Source organism: Ambystoma mexicanum, chromosome 5q (assembly GCF_040938575.1).
Source record: "Ambystoma mexicanum isolate Mex_15411 chromosome 5q, UKY_AmexF1_1, whole genome shotgun sequence".
Classification (NCBI taxonomy): domain Eukaryota; kingdom Metazoa; phylum Chordata; class Amphibia; order Caudata; family Ambystomatidae; genus Ambystoma; species Ambystoma mexicanum.
Window position 1 is genome coordinate 679,793,003 of NC_090933.1, and position 22,826 is coordinate 679,815,828.

Sequence of the window (22,826 nt, forward strand, 5' to 3'; positions counted from 1 at the left end):
CTTATATGCATACATAGACTAGTGACCACTGGCCTTAACCAGGCTCCCATACTAGTTTTATCATTGGAATCTGACCCAGCAGTGTGCATACACGTAACCCTAGCAATCAATGTGAGTTACATGACATAGCTGCTTGAATCACGCTGAAAGGTACCTGGCTCATACTGTTTTCTCTGAAAACCCACATAAGCAAAGCCAATAGGTCTAGCTTTGTAAAGCAACATAACTCCCAGAGAGTCCAGAACAAACAGTGTCATATTATTCCTAAAGCATTATTTTAGAGCATTGCGCAAACCAATGGAGGCTTTAGTCACTGTCATATTCTAACCATATCGTCAGGCGTTAAGCAAATATTGAACATACTGCGGCCAAATCTCTGGTGGTCTAGCATGCAAGGGTAGGTACGAAAAAAGGCCTTTTCCAAATTGTGACATCACGCTACATTTTTCAACCAGACCTGTATACTGGGCGGATGACCTTTCCACCATGACAGTGCCACTCTCCTATGGGCCAGTTCCAAAAGGAAACCAGTAAGCCTACGGGCAGCCCGCAGCAGGTGCCTTGTACTTCCCCCACCTTAAGATACAGTTCAAGATGTTCCCTGACAACGAGAAACACTCTGGGCACCACCTCCCCCTGGTATCGATGTATGATCGGACAGGTCCACGCCAGGTGCAGAAAGTCGGTCTGGCTATAGCCACATCTGGAACATGAATCAGGGGTATTTGGAAAGTGTTTGTGCAGCCTTGCCGATGTATGGTACACCTGATGTTCGAAGTTGAAGTGGATCAGCTTAAGAGCTTAGAGAAACCTTTTGAATTTGCAACATCACATAGTTCCGGTTTTCCTCGGCATTTTCCCTACCCAATGTTCCCTACCAGCACCGCCTGGGGCCATCTCCATCCCAGGGAATATCTGCCTGAAAGATGTGATATAAACGGGAGACCATACAGCCCTCCGCTTGCGACTTTATCAGTTCACGGAGGAGCTTCCAGGTGGTTGGTTGCTTTGGGAATGATGGAAATACTGATTTCAAGATATGCCGCACTCTAAAATACATGAACGACATCCAGTGATGTCGTTCCACCCCTACCTCTCGCCCGCTGAAGCGATATAAACGTATCCTCTTAAAAGAAAGTCACCGAAAGTTTGTATACCAACCTTCTCCACCCACCGAATGTAGGCTCTCTTCTCTTTGATTGCCATATTGGCCACTTGTCTGACAGGGAGGAGTGGTGAATATAAAACATCAATGCCGACCTTATGTGCCACTTAACGCCAAATGGCACAAGTAACATTGACAATATGCATAAGATCCTGGTCTCGCCTTAGAGGCACCTAGAACATGAGCGTGGGAGAGTAGGGACAGCCGGTGCCCTCTCCACCTGGACCTGTGGTCGGATGAAGTGCGTAGCAAACCAAAACGCCAAGAAGTGCGCTTGTGCTGCCCAGTAGTATAATTCCAGGTTTGGGAGTGCCAGACCCCCTTCCCATACGGCTAAGTCAACGTGGTATACGCCACCCTAGCCTGTTTCCCTGCCCAAATGAGTTCCGTAATAATCCCCTGTAGCCTTAGAAAAATGTTTGTAGAGAGGAGAAGTGGGATATTAAGAAACAAATACAGGAGTTTGGGCAAAAGTATCATTTTTACTATTGCAATACAACACAGCAGGGTAAGAGGAAAGGGCATGCCACTGCGCCACTAAATCTTGGATAGAGCTCATGAGTCTGCCATAATTCTCCCGGAACAGTCTGAATGTGTCCCGAGAAATAATGACTCCCAGGTACTTAGTGCTATCCGTTTCCCAGGCGAGCCCAAAACCATCGTCAAACTCCTCGGTCTCGTTGGCTAGCGGGAAGGCCACAGACTTGCTCCAGTTCATTCTCAACCCGGAGAACTCCCCAAACCTCAACACCTCGCGCATTACTGGCAGTAAACTATAGATGGGGTCACTTAAGAATAATACTACATAATCTGCGTATAACGAAATTATCAACCAATGCGGGCCCATACGCCCCACTGAATATATTGATCATGCAATATCGCTGCCAGGGGCTCCATTGCAAGTGCAAAAAGAAGGGGGGGGCAAGGCGCAGCCCTGTCTGGTACCCCGCCCCATCGCCACCCTTCCGGAGTTGGAGCGCGCAACCACAATCCTCGCCGTCAGAGCGGTATATAGAAGTGAGACCAGTGAGATGTAATACCCACCCAGGCCAAGTTTCTAAAGAACTCCGAAGAGGTAGAGTCGAATGCCTTTTCAGCATCTAACAATACCACTATTGCTTGCGTTTCAGTCTGGAGCGCCGAGAGGGTCCCAAAGAAGCGGCGCATGCCGTATGTTGTGTTTCTGCCTGGCATAAAACCCGAATGATCAGCCAGCACCAGACGAGGCATCAGTGGGAGGAGGTGATTGACCAGATTTTTTGCAAAAATCGTATTATCGGCATTTATCAGAGATATCAGCGATACGAGGTGCAATCTTTGGGAGGCTTCCCCTTCTTATGTAGTAGGATAATGGAAGCTTCACACAGCGAAGGAAGTAGGGATCCTTGCCTCATAGATTTGGTGTACATGAGCAGCAGCCAAGGGGCCAGAATAGGTGCAAACGCTTTGTAAAACTCTCCCGAGAGGCCATCTGGGCCAGGAGCCCTGGATCCAGGAAGTTCTTTGATGGCAGCCAGAATTTCTTCCATTGTCACCTCCTCGTTGTGGGCTTCCATAAGCGGCGGGTCTACTAAGTACAGTTCAGCCGCATCAAGTTATTGTTGTAGACTTGCAGTGTCCTGTGTAAATTTAGAAGCGTTAAGGTGTTCATAAAATGCCTGAAATGCCGCAATATCATTTTCTGCGTAAAGTGGTATCCCCCAGGGCCCGTGATAACCTCTATATGCAGGGGTTTCCTTTTGCCTGTCAGCAACCTGGCCAATATTGTGCTTCGCTTTTGTGCCTCCCCATAACGTCTTACCAAGTGACCCAGACTTAGAAATTTAGCCTCCCTGCTTGCATTAGCTTGGAAACTAGTCGGCTCCACCCGTAGGGCCGCCAAGGTCTTAGGGTCTGCGGAGAGGGCGTAGTCTCCCTCCAACTCTCTCAATTTCTCTTTGTTAACCACTAGGTCCTGCCTGACCAATCGGAGAATTCCATTTTCCTTAGCTATACACATGCTCCTGATATAGCACTTAAAGCTTTCCCATAACACCCCCTGCAACTCGGCTGAACCCACATTGCAGTCAAAGAAGGACACTATTTCCTCCTGGATGAACACTGAGTCCGCCAGGGCGTCAGGAGCTTATCACTGTCGGTCCCCCATTAATGCCACAGTCCAGTACGACCGGAGAGTGGTCGGAAAGGGTTCTTGGGAGAATCGTGCTCTTGCCCAAAGATATGCACCCTGTGCTGGGACACCAACAAGTAGTACAGCCTAGAGCTTGATTCCTGTACCCATGAATGAAAGGTGTTGTTTTGTTCATCCCAGTGTTGTACCCTCCACATGTTATGAAGGATTTCTGAACTCTGACCAGGAGGGGCAGAGGTTCAGAAGGCCAGCCTAGTTTCTTGGAACAGAGTAACCGCTGGACAAGCCAGACCAATCAGGGTAGCTATGGCAGGCGGTCAAGACTAAGTCTTAGGAGGGGTGAGGGTGACTGAAGGACCTCAATGAGCACACGGAGCAAGTACACTTACAAATTACTCCAGACAGGTGTTATATTAAAAATATAGACACATTTATTACAAGGCCTTTGTAACATAGACCATAGCAAAGAATCACAGTAACACCAAGTAAACCAATACATCACACTCAATACAATATATATACAAGACCAGGGGGGTCTAACAGGGTGACTGCAAGAAAGATGTCGGCAACCTAGATGGGAAGGAAACAGGCAGTGCAGTTAATCTTTAGACCCAGTTCCACATCAGTTATTCACCTAACTAAGAGGCAGTCCAAGCCCTAAGAAGAGAGGAGCCTTGTGCTCAATAGTACATGTAGTGCAAACGCACGCGGTTGTTCCAATGGGCAAAACAGGGTCTCTTCAGGGGTCTCTAGCAGCTCGGGAAGGTGGATAAGGCGATGAAGAATAAGTTCCCACTATTCAAGAAGGACCTCCACTTGAAGGCAGAGGCAGTTCGAGAGTTCGGGATGGAGTCGCTATTTCGCAATAGCAGTGGACAGGAGAGGGGCCCCTAGGGGCCTCTCATGTGTAAAAATGGGCTCTTGCACTAGCGGCCACCGGTTGGGGTATTGATTACTCACCGGTCCCTGATGCAAAGAGACCCAAACTTCGGCAGGTTAGTCCAATTCGGTTGCAGGTTCGAATGCGGCAAAAAGGACGTCTCGGCACCTTTTAGTTCCGGCGATCCCGCAAGGATTCCCAAACGGGACAGTGATGATTTCTCTGCTCCGGGTGGATGAATCCCCCAGTTTCACTGCAGCAGGCTTCAGGGGCAAGAGGGTCACAAATGCAGCGTACTTGCAAAGGGCGTTGCCGCAGCAGGGCAACACGGTAACCGCGTTTACTCCGGTCCGGGCGCACTCGTCTCACTTCAGACCTGGGAATGCCAAGTGTACGATGTGAGGGTGCCGTGGACACAGAGTTAGCAGTATACCATGTTTCAAGGGCCTCCTCGAAACGACGGCAGAGACAGAGCAAAGGTCCTGCGTAAGCTGGTGAGCCCACTGGTTGGCCCAGGGACACTTCCAAGAAAGCTTACTGGCAGGTTTTGGTGAAGGTGCCGAGAATAGTTGGTCCCACTATTCCAATGGGTCGAAGCGTCTTCGCAGACCTTCTAGGACGACCAGATGCAGAGGGGTGCCACGGGACGACAGCGGACTCAGGGTGCCAAACCTTCCAGCGGGTCACCAGCGGTTCCTCGAATCAGCTTCGTAGTTGCGGGATACTTGGATCTCATCCTTTGTTCAGTGACAACTCAGGAGATCGACCTGGTAGTGGTGTTTCCAGCCTCCTCTTATCCAAAGTTCCCTTCGCGCCAAAATGGAGAGAACCCAATGGGAGATCTGCTCACAAACACACACTCCATACGTAGAACAATCAGACCATGGTGGTCTCAGGCATTCAGGACACTCCAGGCTCTCTGGCACCCAGGATGTGTATTGGGACCAGACATCCCAGCCCACATCCTGGAGGCACACACACAAGGCATGCAGAAGCCCACGATAGCATTGGGATTTGCGGGAATGTGCATGACCAAATAAGGACTGGCCCGGGTCGATTGTACCTGGGGAAGGTGAAGGGGCAAGATGGCCAAAGGACAGGACAAAGAACCTTGTGGCATGGCCATTTGGAGCCAGGCCACCTATTCGTGCCTAACGCAGTTAACATGGCAGGAAAGGGTTAAAAATAATGCGAAATAATAGCTGCCACCAGTGCTATCCATGACACATCTGCACAGTTCATAAAAAGTCCAGCGAGAGTATGTAGGGCCTTTTGGAAATGACTATAGACCCAAGTGTGCTGTATGGTAAGATACACTGCACACTTGTTACATGTTGCACAAAAGTTGCAACATGAGAAAAGGACTAAGGGAAACAAAGTCTCCCAGTACTGACTGTCTTAAGGGCATGTCAGTTTCCCCATAAAAAGTGAGCGAAAGCCCAGAGGAGTGCATCTGAAGGCTGTGCTTCTCTGGCAAAGTCAGTCAATGGTGTCTAAACAGCAGCAAAAAGTTTGGGGGTTGACACATGGAGGGAAAATTACATACAATTATGAAATCTTTCCTAACACTCGCCCCTCCCAGACTAAGGACAGGGGGAACTAATCCACCCCTGGATGAGTTTCTTGTTCAGGTCGGTTAAACATTCTGGACAACCCATCAGCATTGCTATGTTGGACACCTGGCCTATGCCCAATAGTGAAGTCAAAGCCTTGCAGACTTATGGACCACCTAAGCAACTTTGTATTCTCTCCCTTTATGTTCATTAGCCACTTTAAGGGCTTATGGTCCGTTTGCACAGTGAAGTGGGTCCCATAGAGGTAGGGCCTCAGCTTCCTTCGGGCCCACACAACAAAGAAACATTCTTTCTCTACTGTGGACCATCTGAGCTCTCTGTCCTTAAACTGGCGACTAATGAAGCCAATAGGGTGTTCCTTACCCTTCTCATCTACTTGTGATAGTACAGCTCCTATCCCAGTGTCAGAGGCATCTGTCTGCACAATGAAAGGCCTTTGGTAATCAGGGGCCCTGAGAACAGGGCCCTGGCACAAGGAGTCTTTTAAGCCATTGAAGGCCTTCTCACACATCCACCAGATCATATGTTTTACAAATATCTCAAATTTGTTTCCCGCCCCTGGTTAGATGGCCCCCATTACTGCCGGAGCTATCTTGGGCAGGGACAAGCACAGTATTCATATCCCCACCCCATATAATCGTTGAATCATGGCAATCAGCCAAGTTAACAAACACCCATTCAAATAATTTGGCATTATCTACGTTTGGCCCATAGGTATTGATCAATGTTATCTTCACTCCCTTTAGAACCCCACAGACCATCAGTGCTCTCCCCTCATCATCCTGTTTTGACGTTATCAGACAAACCTTTACAGTCCTGTTGATCAATATTGCCACTCCCTTGGTATACGTTGAGTATGAAGAATAATATCTGTGACATCCCCATTGAGAGGCCCAGCGAGATTCCGTTCAGGGGACTAGGTATGTCTCCTGCATGAGTGCCACCTCTACTTTGTGTCTACATAGATGTAATATAATACAGCATTTATCACGTGCCTGTACACAAGTGTTTCTAGGCGCGACAAGACAATCCGGGGGAAACATAGGGAGAACAAACAACTATCTTACTAGGTCCTGTCATTCAGATTGTGCAAGTGCTGGGAAGTGGAAGGGGAGAAGTGCCAGGGGCGAGGGGGAGAAGGGCAGGTAACTCAAAAAGCAAAGCCAATGGGTGGCTCATAAGTGCAGAGAGAAGGGCCTGTAGGATTGCAGATACAGGCCACAAGTGCTAGGGGAGCCGGGAGGCAGTGCAAAGTGCAACTGGACAAGCAGGAGCCTGGGCCCAGGTTAAGAGGGTAGCCAGGTGACCAGTGCATGGAGCAGTCGGGACATCAGCAGAGGAGAGCCAGAGAGAAAGTGGAAGCGAAGAGGAAGGTCTTGAGTTGCTTCCTGAACCAGAGGTGGTTCTGCTCAAGTTTGAGGGAGGCTGTTCCAGAGGGAGGCCCAGCCGAAGATGGAGATCTGCCTCCAACTCTCTGCTTGGAAAAGTGACTGACCCTCAGAGAGTTGGAAGTGGATGAGCGGAGAGCTTGAGAAGGAAGGTGTTTATGATGAGAAAGTTGGAGATAGCGCAAATGTAACACCTGTCTGGATTTAGAGGGCTGGTTCCCCTCCCCTAATGTTCCATGTTGCAACCTTATCTCATGGGGGATAGATAATCCCAACCTCCGAGTATGACCTCATCCCGGCTTGGTTCAAAAGAATCTTCACAGCTGTTACACATATATAACCCTGCATAGCTCTTGGATTCCAACAGACGACACCCCTAAACCCTAACAAACACCCCGCCACCCCCTCCCACACAGGCAACCCCAATCTGCCGAGAACAGACCTCCCCCAACTGTGCAACATAAACAAATCCGTTCACGGGGCCTGCCCAACCTAACATAGGATAGACCTAGAACTGTTGCGGCCTGACTTGTCCCATGACCGCTAGATAGGCCAAACGTCAGCTGTAAGATCAGTTGAGGCAGCAATGTCCCTGCAGGCCAGCCCAGCCTTACTAATCATTCAGGGGTCCACTTGACCATCCCTGCTGGGATTTCTAGCCCCGTCCCTGGGCCTTGAGTTGTTTCTTCTAGTCAGCTTATCTACTCTGTTGAGAAAGGTGCTATTTGATTCCGGAGATATAAAAAAGTGCGTTTGACCATCGAGCTGGATCCAAAGTTTAGCAGGTAAAAGCATGAATACTGGATGTCATTCTCAATGAGTCTGCGCTTCACCCCTGCAAAGGATCTTCTGGATGCCTGTACATTTGCTGAGAAGTCAGGTAAGACTTGAAATGTATCTCTGTCTTATTGTAAATCCCCTTTCTGCCGAGCCACTTTGGGATAGTGTCACAATCTCTATAATTCAGGAGACGTGCTATGATGGGCCGCGGGGTAGCCCCAGGAATCTGCCTCCTCGCCGGGATCTGGTGCGCTCTCTCCACCACAAACAGGGAAGACAGGTCATCCTCGCCAAAGACAGTCTTGCAGAGGGATTCCACGAATTCCTCCATCCTGGACAGGCCCTGTTGTTCCCTTATCCCAACCAGCGAGCCCGGCCTTCCAGATCTTCATTCTTAGTCAAACCTACTATAAACTTGGTGTCCAGCGCTGTCACTCTGTTTCCCAGTGACGTTGTGTTGTCCTCTATGCCCGACACTCTGTGTTCCACTTCGTCGAGACGGTCATTGTGTTTATCCAAACGGTGTTGTAGCATGTCCACTTTGGATGAAAGAGAGTCCAACTTGGAGTTCAGGCCTCCTATTCCAGCCCTTAGTTGCAGTAGAATCGCCTTGATATCCGGGTCACGCTCCTGGGGCGCTTCGCCCGGGCCAGCCCCGGATGATTCTTTGTCCATATGCTGATTCAGGGCTCGTGGGGCCTTGGCCGCTGGGACCCCCTCAAAAGAAAGCTTCTTCTGAAATGTGTGTTTTTTCCGGATCCAAGGGAGCCACAGCCGGCCAAGAGCCAGGCACACCCACCCAGACATTCCAGTGAAAGTGTAAAGGAGCGTGGAAGGCCACCACTGCTTATCGTGGACAGTCTCCGCACTACAAGCTGCTGGTCAACTCCGATGACACCCCAGCAGGCACGCTTGTCCGCAGGCAGGCACAGGATATGTTAAAGACCTTTTTCAGACAACCAAAGTGGGCCCGCTGCACCCTCTCTTCAGACCAGCCACCCCTGCCTGATGAGAAGCCAGGACAGCGCCACGCACCTTTGATGCAAATTACCAGGGGGCCTGAAGGTACGTTATCGCCCGCCCCTACCGTGGCTCCAATAGGGTCTCCCAAGCTGCCCCAACAGCCACTGCTGGATCAGCAGAGTCCCTGTACAGGCCCAGCAGCCAATTTTAGCAGGCCAAGCTCCTGCGTACCCGAAGCAGGGGCCGGGGGGGGGGGCACCCAGCACTGCACCAACCTGTTCCGAGGTCCAGGTGCAATCGCTGTCAGCCCACGATTGTCCTCACACTCATCGAGCAAGGATATCCCGCACTGTGCACTGAACACTAGCGCAGGCTGCCGGCTGCCGGAATCTGCAGTTCTCCCCCCTCCTGCCACGATTACTTATGCAGCGTCAAGCCCAGTTGCACTGTCGGCCCCTGAGGTGTGAATTCCCAGTGGCCCGGCAGACCACGATCAGCCACGGCCTTCTCAACTCGCCAGGAGCCTCCTATTGCCACTGCCGGCTCAGCAGCTGGCTGACCAGGTGCCGCAGGCACTTCTGAAGTTAGGTAAAGTCGAGGCCCACAGCTGTGATGGGGGCTTCCCGTGCCTCGGGCCGCCCTGTACTGGCGTTCGCGCGCATGCATGCAATGAGACTCATACACACACGTCTGTACGTTCCAGGGTCCCGGAGGCAACTACCACACAGACCGTCTTTACTACCAACGCGCATGCGTGGCCAGAACGAGGCTCGCGCATGCGCACACCAGTCGAAGACATAACATCCCTTTTTTTCTTTAAACAAAATAGTGCAATGACTTACAACTAAACCATACTCGGAAACAGTATTAACACTTGCAACTGTGGATCATTAGCCTGGAACAGTCACCGGTTCAGTCTCCAGAGTCTAGGACGTAGTCCTTGAGTCGAACCGGTATAGTGCGGCCTTGTTGCGTGGGGTACCTCCGTTCCCCCTGCGTGATAGGTGGTGGGGTCCCGACAGCTGGCGTCTGATCCATGGGTGGGTCATCTTCAGGGACTCCATCCTCCTCCTCTGGTCGTGCTGGCACTGCGGGGTCGATATTGCAAGGCCGATTGTCAATTTTTTGGAAAAAGGATTGGTTGCAGGTGATAGTTCCTCTTGCATTTGCCGCGGTAACCATGGATCCCTTAACATGGGTGATGGCCCACGGTTGTGGTTCGTAGGGCAATGACAGCTTTCCTGCTGGCCTGCGGTTTCGTACCAGCACGGAGTCTCCTACCACTATCTCCTTATCTTGCATTCTTCTCCTTTCGGTCTCCTTAGCGTTGTGCACTTCTCGATCTTCACTCACTCTGTCATTGTCTATAATACCCGGCTCACGCCCTTCCACTTCGGGGAGGAGCCCCCTCAGGCAGCGCCCAAACAGAGCCTCTGCTGGAGCCACTCCGGTGGACTGGTGGGGTGTCGTTCGGTACTCTGAGTCCTCTTTAGTTCCCCTCACTGTTCGCCGCTATGCGGAAGACCTTGTTGTGTGTCCTCATAAGCCTTTCGGCCTCTCTATTGGCCCGGGGCCAGAGTGGTGACACCTTTCGGTGCAGTATTCCTTTTTCTCTCAGATATTGAGCAAATAGGTTCCCAGTGAAAGGCAGCCCATTGTCGGAGCAGAAGATTTCAGGGAAGCCATGCGTGGCGAACATTTTTTCTAAGGCCAGGATGGTATGGTCGCTGGCTGTTGAGTCCGCGAGTTCCACCTCTGGGTACCTCGACCACTTGTCCACTACCACTAAAAAGTACATACCCCTTCCTGTGGATCCAAAATCTGCGTGGACTGTACTCCACAGCTTCTCACTCCGTTCCATTGACTTAATCGGCGGTGCCCTTTCTAGGGGGCTCGCTGCTTGGCACGACAAACATCTTTTCACATGTAACTCAACGAGGCCCTCCAGATCAGGGAACCATACTTATGGTCGCAGCCTCGCCTTTGTTTTGGCCACGCCCTTATGTCCGGTGTGTGCCAGCTCCAGGACTCGAGACCTCAGCGATTGTGGAACTACAATTTGCCGCCCTCTTAACAGCAAACCATCCTCCGACATTGAGAGTTCCTCACTAACCTTCCATAACGCCTGAAGGCCCCTCTGGGCTCTGTGTTCTCTGCTTGTATTGTTTTGCAGGACGTCTCTCCACTCCCCGCTCCGAATTGCAGTTTGGATGATTTTGAACACCTTGTCGTTCGCCGACTCTTTTGCCACTACCATTCTGTCCAACGCCACCTGCATGGCACATTCCACAACATTGTGGATAAAATCTTGGCATTCTACTACTTCTCCCTGGCCCTGTCCTCTTTCCTCGTTGGGGTGGCGGGACAAATAGTCCGCAGGATTGTTTGTTCCTGGCCGGTACACCAACTTGACCCCATATTGAATGAGGGCGTGCATCCACCGCTCAATTCTGGGAGGTGGTTTAGACGACACGCCCGCAAGGATCGGAAGAAGTGGCTTGTGATCCGTTATGACAGTTACAGGTTTCCCAAGAATATACAGCCTAAAATGCCTGCAGCCCCTCAGGATGGCCAGGGCCTCCCTCTCAATCTGTGAGTAGCGTCTTTCAGTTTCTGTGAGGGCTTTGCTTGCATATGCGTTGGGTACCATTTCACCTCTTGTCTTCCCGCATTAGGACAGCCCCTAGGCCTACGGGACTCACATCCACAACAATCTCAGATTTGGCTGAGGGGTCAAAATATGCCACTGTCTCCTGATCGGACAGCGCCTTCTTGATGGAATTGAACGCTTCTTGCTCTCTCGTGCCCCAAACCCAAACAGCGTCATTTTTTGTGAGGGCCCGAAGGGGTTCAGAGAGGGATGCCACAGCCCCTGGATGAATCGGCCACAATAGTTAACCATCCCCAGAAAGCTGCGGACGTCTGTTGGCGACTGGGGGCTTGCGGCCTCGCAGATGTCTCTGACTTTCTCCGGATCCGGGGATACACCATTCTCGTGAAACACAAATCCAAAGAACCCAATGCGATCCTTGAAGAACTCACATTTTTCACGATGCAAGGTGAGTCCAAGGTCTTTGAGTCTCTGCAAGTTTGCCTCTAGGCTCTTCATGTGCTCGGCATGTGATGTGGCGAAAACCAGAATATCGTCACTCATATTGATTACTCCCCTTAGGCCCGCCAGAGCGCCCCTGATCGAATTCTGAAAGACCTCTGCACTAGAGGATATCCCAAAGCTGAGGCATTTGAATTGGTACAGACCCTCGTGCGTGGTAAAGGTGGTAATGTACCTCGAGTCTGCATGCAGTTCTAGTTGGTGATATCCTGCCCTTAGATCCAGTTTGGAGAATACCTTGGCCCCCTGCAGTTCGCTGATGATATCATCTATCGTGGCGTTCACGCTTAATGGCTGCATTGGGCAGCCGCATGTCCACACAGATGCGTACCTTGCCCGGTTGTTTGGGTTTGAGCGCCACCACGATTGGCGAGACCCAAGGAGTCTGCCCCTCCACCTTTTCAATAATGTCCATGCTGATTAGCGCTTTGAGCTAGTCTTCAACCTGTGACCTGAGGTGAAACGGAATTCGTCGGTGCTTCAGCGCCGTGGTGCGGATCGTATCATCTATGTGTAGTCGCACTGGCTCTGCTTTCAGTCGGCCAATCCCCTGAAAGGTACTCTCAAACTTCTCCAGAAGTGACTTGACGTCCCTTTGGTAGATTGCAAGCGCAAAGTGAACCAGGTCCAATGCTTCCGAGGCCGCACAACTCAACAGCGACCGTGGGCTGACATCAGTGACGAAAAACCTTGCTTTTATCACTTTGTCCCCTCGGGCTACCGGGGCTACAAACACCCCTTTGATGGGTAGGGGATCATCACCACCGAACGTGAACATTTTTGCTCTTGATTTGTCCAACGGTGGGGGACCTGGTATGGCCTCATGATGTTCAGTGGCCAGTACGCACACCGAGGCTCCTGTATCTATTAGCACCTGTGTAGGGACCCCTTGAATGTCTACAACGCACGTTGGTTGTCTGCGCCTCTTGGTCCCGGTAGCCAAGTTTGAGATGAAAAATACTTCATCTTCCTCCTCCTCTTCCGCGATGTTAAGTCTTTGAACATCCTGCTCGACGGCAGCGACACTGCGTTGTTTCCTGAACCTGCCGCCCAGCCTCGCGGGCCCTCTCTGCGTGGCCACCGGGCAGCAGCTCTGCACATCCTGGCATAGTGCCCTGACGTATTGCATCTTCCGCAGACTCTCGTCTTAGCTGGACAGTCTTCCGAATGCGGCAAGTCATACCCACAATACTGGCAAATGGCAGGGCTACCTTGCAGTGTTGTTGATTCCTGCCTCTTCTGACTCCACCTGGGCTTCATCTGGGGTTGTTTCCCAATAGCAAAAGTGTCCTCATGCTTGCCTGGGCATGTGGCCACATCCATTTTAGCTCCTCTACTTTCGGCAAGTTCGTACACCCTTCCACTGTCCAAATTCTGCGCTAGCGACATGCCAGGCTCCCTCAGGACCTGCCTCCTCAGCTTGCCTGAACTGCAACCCTGAATCAGTTGATGGGGGATCATTAACTCTGCATCCGTCCATCTGCACGTGGTGGCTAGCTGTCTCAAATGTGAACATAACCGATCTAATGACTCCTCTTCGTGCTGCTTCTCCCCGCACATGACAAACCTGTCAAAGTCAACGTTGAATAGGGGGATGAAATGATCCTTCAGCGCGGTTTTGACAGCATCATAGTTCACTACGGGTAAGGAAAGAGATTCGTAAATGCGCAGTACCTCTGTGCCCGCCGAGTAGAGCAGCGTGTCCACTTTGGCATCATTGTCTGTCTCCTCATTGGCAGCGAAAAACATGTCAAGTTTCTTGATCCATAGAAGCCATCTCGGACCCCGTTTTGACGGTTGGCCCGAGGTGTCAAATTCTTGCATTGGTTGTAGGGATCCATGCTGCCTTCTCACCACTCTAGCAGCCGCCCGAGCTTCTCCATCGCTGTCTGTCATGTTCACAGGTCGCACAGGCACCTCAGTCCGTGTTAGAGGCCGCAAACCTGGCTGCACTCAATTCGATGCACCTGACCTCTTGGGCAAAGTTGCTGTGACGATGTGAGATGTTTGCTCCTCTCCCACAACCTGTTAGCTCAGGTGAAAGTGCAATCCTCCCTCCTGAGGAAAATTGCAGGGTGTCCAAAAATTGAGGGGTTGTTTACCTCAGTGCTTAGGCAGCGCACGAGCACCCTCGCGGGCCGCAACCGCCTTCAACATCCAAAACAAAATGGCCGCCATCACTCGTGTGAGATTCGTAACGCACGTGAAGAAAAATACCGTGCCTCGGGCCGCCCTGTACTAGCGTTCGCGCGCATGCATGCAATGAGACTCATACACACACGTCTGTACGTTCCAGGGTCCCGGCGGCAACTGCCACACAGACTGTCTTTATTACCAACGCGCATGCGTGGCCAGAACGAGTTTGCGCATGCGCACACCAGTCTAAGACATAACAACAGCCAGTGTATCTTCGAGAAACACTGCCACTTGTCTCTGTGCGCTTTTAAACAGCCGAGGGCACCCTCCAACGAGTCCAAGCTTCCAAGAGTCCAAGCTTCTCTTCCGGCGCAGTTAATCTGTATTAATGTGGGCTGATGTGCAGAGCTCACATGCAGACCGCCATACTTGATCGGCTCTTTATCGCCACCAGGGTTTACCTTACTTACCTAATTGGATTTTACAATGCACTCAAGAGCGCTCAGCCCTGGACTAATCTGGACCAATCACAAGCACACGCAACACAAGCGAATAGTTGCCTGCCACGTCACGCAGCCACTTGTACTAACAAAAGGGCGATCAACAGTGCAACCACCCGAGCCAACACGTGCCAGGTAAGGAGTTTTTCATCAGGTGCTACACATTTGTGTGTCAATATGTTGTTAAAAGACTGGTTGACACGTATATCACTTCTCCGGTCACAAACGGGCTCCTCACCCGCACGCATCATTAAGCACGAATAATGTAATGTAATTGACACCATGGACATGAGATTAGAAGGCACTGCTTGCATTCCCGGCATGGGGAGCTCAGCAGCGCTGTTCTAACCACCCTTGCGTTTCACTTCTACCAGGCTCCCAAGTGGAACTGGCCTTACTAAACAGATGCCACTCTACACAGGCAATACCTGGCACTACTCTTCCCACCCCTCACAACTCCCATGCCTCAAACTGGCGCTTTATCTCTGTTTACTCGCCGCCCTCTGGCACCCTAATTAGCCAAGGGCTCAGGCCCGTATGATTGGATTAAACACACTGTTACGACCACAGAGGCCTCACTGTAAGCATGACTCGGCATTGACACAGCAACTCTTCCTTGATTTCTGATACCTATACACCAAATTTCACTCTGCCTCCACCTCCGCTTGCTTCACCTTCCTATGGCTCGTTTCCACCGTCACATCAGGTTATTGTGCATATACTTTTCCCCACTTCATAAACCACACTTGTTTTTCGCAGGCTTTACTTTCAGCCTGAACTGTGGATTACCCACGCAATATTATCACAGGGGCCTACCCCTCCTGAACGAAGGCGCATTACCAGTCTTAACCTATCCCCCCTGGTAAGCGTTCTTGACCAATTAAACTCAAACCCGGTTGCTCCCTGCCTTGGGTTGCTGCAACTTAAGTAGCCTTTACACTAATATAATATCCTTGCCTTCTCCCTTCTCCATCTCTGTATGGCCAGTATTAATTGTTACATGGTACCTCACCGCCACCTTACACACACTTGTCACGCCCACCTCTGGTCCAAACCCACAAAATTTCGTGAGGTAATTTTTGTAACACACCTGCTGTAGTGCCCAAACTGGGATGACACAAATGTGGGTGATTACCATTTTTGTTGTACTACCTTTTTATGATTAGCCTTGAAAATTACTCCTAGGGTCGATATACGTGTTGGCAAAATCCTAATAGACACTTGTGACAAATTGAATGCTTAGATCTTGCGAACTTTACTATAGAGAACTACTCTCCTGTCATTTTATAGTGTCTGGTCTCAACACAAACTTCGAGTCTTTGAGCAGAGACCACATTTGTTGTATCTCAGTTTGGCTGACATACAAACTTCATTCTTGCAGGAAAGGACATTCAATATGCATTACCGATTTATAAAGTTAAGCAAAGAAGATGTATGTCCTTGGAATTATTTATTAGAAAGAACCCGATTCATTTTAGGATCAAAATTCTATTTTATCGACTTTTCTAGCCATCAAAGCAGTGATGCTGTTTTTTTTCCTATAATAAAGAATAATCTGTGTAGCTCGGTCTTAAATGATTTGAAGAGGATTTCTAATCTCAGACTTTGTTGCCCTCTTCCTCTCATTCACATTGATAATGTCCCATTTTCCTTGGACACATAACTAGACTAAAATAGCTTAGTAATTATACTGAGAATCATGTCAGTATATTGATGTTTCCCCATATATCACGTTAAAAGTTGTGAAGCACAAGTTTAGTGCAGCATGAAACCGGGAGTTTTGTTGCTTCTTGTGAAATAAGCACTTTCCATTAACCATCTGAGTTGAGCTGTTAAGGTTTATATCACCTTATGTTTTTATTATATTGTGATGTGTTTCCCAAGTCCCCTCTTTCCTCACTCTCAGTATTTTATGTCTTGATTGACTTTCAGTGCTAAACCAACAGACTTTGACTTCCTACAAGTTATTGGCAAAGGGAGCTTTGGCAAGGTGAGTTTATTTATGTTTTCTGGGGATAAAATAATACCGTGTAAACTAGGCCATTGCTTTTATATTATTACAATATTCCTACTTTATAGATTAGAAAACTATTGCATTTGTGATTCTCATATACTGTACAACTCATTTTTATAAACTGTGAAGATTGTTAAAAATGGCACATGATAACTACTTTCTTTCCTCTCTCTACTATATCAGGTTCTTCTTGCAAAAAGGAAACTGGACAGGAAGTATTATGCTGTCAAAGTGTTACAGAAGAGAATTGTTCTGAACCGGAAAGAGGTAAAAAGAAAAAGTCTACTTCAACAATAAAAAGGGAAAAATTGTTCTTTTCTCATGTTACCCATTTCCTTCATTCCAGCAAAAACATATTATGGCTGAGCGCAATGTGCTCTTGAAAAATGTACAACATCCTTTTCTCGTTGGATTACATTACTCATTCCAGACATCTGAAAAACTTTACTTCGTTCTGGATTTTGTGAATGGAGGAGAGGTGAGTTAAATTCTGTTATTCCTAGCTTATATATCTGTGTTTAATAAGGGAATTTTCAAACACCAATATCCTGGACTGCACTGGAGATTCATAGCAGTTCTGATGCTAGACATCATGATTTGTGAAGTATTTATGTGATGCTCTTTACGCCTTTCAGTATTGTGAATGGTCTGGTTGAGGAGGCATTTTTGACTCTTGGCATTCAAGTAATGCTGTACTGCTATTCTTTAACAATGTGTATTCCCGTTTTTTGCCTTGCACTCCAGGATGTGATGTAGTACACCACCAATTTAATATGGGGTTAGAAAGGTATGGTTTTGTTTAATTTTTAATATATACATAATGCCGTAGCTTACTCCTAGGTCCCATCCCTTTTCCTCCATACTGCCTGGGTGTTCCTGTACAGGGACGGTACTGGAACCATTTTGCCTGGCAAAATGTGCTTTTCCCCTTTAAAATTAGAGCCCCTATAGGCATTGCCATGGGCGTAAACACGTCCAGCTGACCCTGCCCATTGGTGCCTCACACCAGTCCTCTTTTCTGCACGGACGGGAACGGACCTGGCCTGCGTCTCACTGCAAACCTTTTCCCCCCATGTTTTATCCTCTTTACCCGGCGTATGTCGGTCGTGAGCGGGTTTATGCGGTTCTCGCCTGTGAGGGTTCCTTCCTGGCGTCGGATACCCATTCACACTGTTTAGTGTGTTTTGGGCCCAAAAACAGGCGGATTCTTGCGCAGCATCTGACACGCTTAGTAAGACGTCACTGAAAAAACAGTTGTATAGGTGAGGAGAGAGATCTTCTTATTCGCCTCAGGAACACCTCAAGGCCTCATGCATCGAAGAACACCAAACAGGTAAGTCCCATCTTTTCATCTGCACCTCAGCGGGGGACTTCTTCCTGTGGAGTTCCTCTGCTGAGAGGGGTACACGTGATCCTCTTACGGGCTCGCGACCTGAGGCCTCTAAGGATCACACCAAGGGGTACACATATCCTTCCAAGTCAGGAGTCGAGGGGCTGGTTGGCTCTAGTGCCGGATATCGGTCTGAAAGGTGTGAAAGCGCTCTTAGAAGGCACAGCCCTGAGGGGAGCGCCTAAATGCGACTAGACTACCAGGTGGATGTCCTAGGGCCCAATGCCTACCAGAGGAAGCTCTGAGGTCGGTCATACTACTTAGTCAAGTCTTGAGGGCCAACAAAGGTCAGGGATCTACACTGAGCAGCCCGCCTCTATGCATCCTCCCAAATCTACCAAAACAATGGCTGCAAGTCATTCGGTACCACGAGGGCCTCAATCTGATGAAGAGTCCAATCCATCTCTGGCCTCACCCTGTCTGACTGGGCTACTCAGTCTCGTTCAAGAGCTGACAAGTATTCAGCACACATTTCTTGGAATACCACTTACCACTCACACACTGTTAGATATGTGGTGGGGAAGTGGACCACAGCCGAGAACCGAAGAGAAGAGAAGGAGGGTGGAGGAGATTCCCATGTCTATCTGGACTCAGACAGCAGCAGCGCAAAAACCATCAGTCCCCTCAGGTGCCACAATCACAGGTGGCATCCGAAGAAAAGTTTTTTAACCTTTTTATGCAGCTAATGCGGTTGCAACAAATGTCGGCCATTCTGAAAAATCTAATTAAAGAAGTGGTACCTCAGGTGCAGCCCCTGCCTTCACCTCAGGCGGCACAGCCAATGCTTTCTCCTTTTCCTCTGCCTCCAGTACTGCTGCCTTCTCAACCAATTCAGGAAGCTACCGTAAGCGCAGAATGTACCAATGCTTCAGACACCGGCTCCACTCCTAGATGTACAAGAGAAGGAAGTATCTGACTGCAAGGGCACAAGGCACCATGACAATTCTCCTACAGGTCAGGAAGGACGAAGAGGAGTATACACCTTCCTCGGCCAGTGCGTTCCGCAATCACTTGGCAGAGCTGGCAGAGTTTTTGGGTGCCCTAGCACCTCAGCAGGCTCAGCGTGAAGGAGGGGTTTTGGCAGAAATATCACTAAGGATGACTAGTCGGTCTGTCATTCCTCTTCAGAAGGATGCATTGGAACTGGCTAAAATGTTGCGGGTTAAACCACAAGCTTCTTAGACTGTCAATAAGCATTTAGACATCGGATTCAGACAGTTGGAATGTCAGACTATTTTATTGTGTTCACAACCTCATTAGTCAGTGGTAGTAATGGCGTCTTTATGTTCAAAACCGGCTGTAATATCTACGTTAACTTCAGCGACTTGCATATACAAAGAGGACCATGCTTCTGAAATCATTTGGTTAAAAGGTTTACCTCAGTGCGCCTTACATGAAAGACAGGCAAATGTTGATGCGTTGATCGCAGTGGCCAACCAAAAGCTATGTAGAGAAATTGATGATTTCCTCCCAGATTTGCCTATAGCGTGCCAGGCGGCGTTCAAAGCAGGCTTGGTGTAGAAGCAGAAATCATTGCAGAAGACCTGTTGGAAGCTTCAGTGTCACACATCGACACTGCAAGCAGAGAACTATGACATGAGACGCTCAGCTTGGATGCATGCCACAGGTTTACGTCCGATGTCCAGGACACCATTTTAGATGAGGGCAAAGCGCTCTTTCATTCCTCCACCTATGAGGAATTAACCAAGAAAAAAAATAGTACTCATACGGCAGTCATTGGCCATACTATCAAAAACTGCAAGTAAAGGTTTCTTGCAAGGTCAGATCATACCAAAGTCCCACTCATTTGGAGGTTTCAGGGGATTCCAGGAAAGGAGGGCCAGGCAACCAGAGCTTTGGCCTAGCGCTCCTCGCAGGAAACCGCAACGCATTGGGTCCTAAAGGGTTCTCTTCGCCCCCCTCCTCCTCACAAGCCTCGGAATCTAAAAAACAATGAGGAAAGCGCATTCCTCCACGATACCCTGTTTGAGGGCAGATTCGCTCGGCATTTGCCTCAGTGGCGCCATCGTTTTCAAGACCTGTGGCTACTATCTGTGGTTTCCACAGGTTTTCAGCTTCCACTTCCACCAAACCCTCCCTTTTTCCCCCTCCCCTCATTCAGATTGGTTGTCCTCAAGGAAATAATGAAACCGGGTTCAGGGCCAGGCTATGTAAGCAGTTCCCCAACCTCTCAGAGGTCAGTGCTTCTACTCGAGGATCTTCACGATCCACAAGAAAAATCAGGCAGGCCTGTCAGTAGTCCTGGACTTATCGTACCTCAATCTTTCCCTTCTCTTGGAGAAGTTCAAGATGGTGACGTCAGCTCACTTTGCCAAGTTTTGCACCTTAAGGGCCCGTATTTGCTTGTCCCTATATGGCATCCAGACAGACAAATATTACGATTCAGCGTGATGGTCCATCATTTTCAGACTCCTTGAGTTTTTACGAAGGTCAAGATCATGAATTCGGCAGCATCCCTACTTAGACAGGAAGGACATCATATATATCCCTACTTGTAAGACTGCCTAGTGCGATCCGGAGGTAGTGACAAATACAAGCCAGCGGCTTTTACAAATTCTGTTCAACCTAGGATTTTCCATAAATCTGAAGAAGTCTGAGCTTTTAACCACTCGGAATCTTGTCGTCTTATGGATAAAATGGGACACTCTTGGAGAGGATGTTTCTTACTCTGGAGTGATTCAAAGACATTGTGGCAGCAATCAAACACTTTCTTTCCAGGCCTTCCACCTCATCATGGTGGTACCAACATTTGCTGGGTCTCCTGGTGTCCTATGTGCTCACGGTTTGCCTGGACAGATTCAAAATGAGCTATTCAGATGAAGTTATCAAGCTCATGGATGGGACCAGGTTTCGGGAAACGAATCAGACAGTATCTCCATCCCGAGTTTCATGTATCAGGGTCTATTATGGTGGATGCGGGAGTCCAATGTAATGATAGGAGCTCCTTTCCAACCAGCCACATATTCGGTGATGATTAGAACATTTTTCCATGGATGGATGGGATGCCACTCTGGAGTCACATTCAGTTCATGGGAAGTGGTCAAAAGTGGAGAAATATCATTGCATAACCTATCTAGAGCTGTTAGCCATTGCTCTAGCTCTGAGATACTTCCAACCAATGATGAAGAAGGAATTGGTGTTGGTCAGAATAGACAGCTCCGCTGCTATGTATTATGTTAACAAGCAGTGAGGGACACGGTCTCCGGCTCTATGCAGACTAGCAGTACAGACCTGGAGCTGGGTGTTATACTAAGGGCTGTTCACTTACCAGTGGAAGACTTCTTGGAAGTGGACAGATTAAGCAGGCTTGCAACCACTTCTTATGTGTGGGAATTCATCCAAGAAGTACTGAGCAGGTTGTTACACAAGTGGGGTCATCTGGACGTGGATCTGTTTGCCACGAAGGAGAAGACCAAATGTCCTCTCTTTACCTCCTGGATAGGCCAGGGCAGGTGATCATGAGGGGACACATTTCAGATACCATGGAACCATCTGTGGGGATATGCCTTCCCTCCAACCCCCCTTTGTCCGCAAAGAACAGGAATTCAGAGAACTGAAGGATAATTCTAATAGCGCCCCATTGACTAGCAAGAGTGTGGTTCTCTGATCTTCTCCATCTGTCCCAGACTAAGCCCATTCAGTTACAGACAGGGCAACATCACCTGTTAAACCAGCAGAGGGGGGGTCACTGATTTGTCTGGCTGCAGACAAGCTGGCCCGCTCTGCTTGGTTCCTGAGATCTAATGTCAAAACATCTTGGTTGGTCGCAGCCAAATATGCACCTAATTCAGAAGGCTTGCAAAGTGTCTACCGAGAATCAATACAAAAGCAAATGGTCTTGATTCTGCTATTTGGTTAAAGACAATAATGCTGAACCCCTCTCATGCGCCTTAGATGATGTACTATCTTTTTCTGCAGATTTTACACATACGGAAGTACAGGTGGTTATGTGCCATACTTAACCTGGCAGCTATTGGAGCGTATCGAAACTCTGCCTAAATTACTCTTATCCTCCGCCAATCCATTGTTTAAGAAACCTGTTCAAGGTTTAATGAGAATGTACCCTCCGATAACCAGACCTCATCCGATTTGGGACCTTAATGTGATTCTAGCGGCTCTGGCACATAACCCCTTTGAGCCAATGCTGTCCCCCAATATTAGGTTGGTCACCTGTAAAACGCCATTATAGTGGCAGTAACTTCGGCTTGATGGATTAGTAAAATTCGAGCCCTTTTGGCCAAGGAACCCTTCACAGTATTCCACAAAGACAAGGTGGTTCTATGAACTCACCCAGCATTTCTACCTAAGGTTGTCGTTTCCTTCCATCTTAATCCGTAAATTTCGCTATCCACATTCTTTCCAGAGCCTAGAAAAGAGGCAGATAAGATGCTACATTTGTCTGGATATACGTAGGACACTAAAGTTCTAACTAGACGGGACCAAAGAATTTAGGAAGTCGGGCACCCTTCTTGACACTTTCGGAAGTTCCTGTCCTGGCTCCCGAAGCCTTGATGCTGGTGGATTGTAACTGCAATGACGTAAGCCTATACACTTCAGAACAAGACCCCACTGAAAGGAATGAACACCCATGCGGTAAGGGCTAAAGCAATGGCTGTGGCATACTAGAGGCTAGTGCTGCGGGATGTGATTAGCAAAGTGTCAACCTGGGAATCTCCATCAAACATTACTGCCTAGATAATAGAGGCAGGTCAAATGCAACATTTGGTCAGGCAGTGCTGAAAAATCTGTTTGCAAACTGCTCATAGGAACTT

General features: G+C 49.0%; 1 protein-coding gene across 4 annotated transcripts in view; it reads left to right on the forward strand.

Annotated features, from left to right (window-relative positions):
• SGK3 (serum/glucocorticoid regulated kinase family member 3) overlaps positions 1–22,826 on the forward strand; it is a 1,805,260-nt gene that overhangs the window by 1,082,018 nt on the left and 700,416 nt on the right. For all 4 annotated transcript variants that reach the window (XM_069621138.1, XM_069621137.1, XM_069621136.1 and 1 more), the window contains 3 exons: positions 16,562–16,619; positions 16,827–16,910; positions 16,990–17,121. In XM_069621138.1, coding sequence (XP_069477239.1) covers positions 16,562–16,619; positions 16,827–16,910; positions 16,990–17,121 — 274 coding nt within the window. The remainder of the gene's footprint in view (positions 1–16,561; positions 16,620–16,826; positions 16,911–16,989; positions 17,122–22,826) is intronic.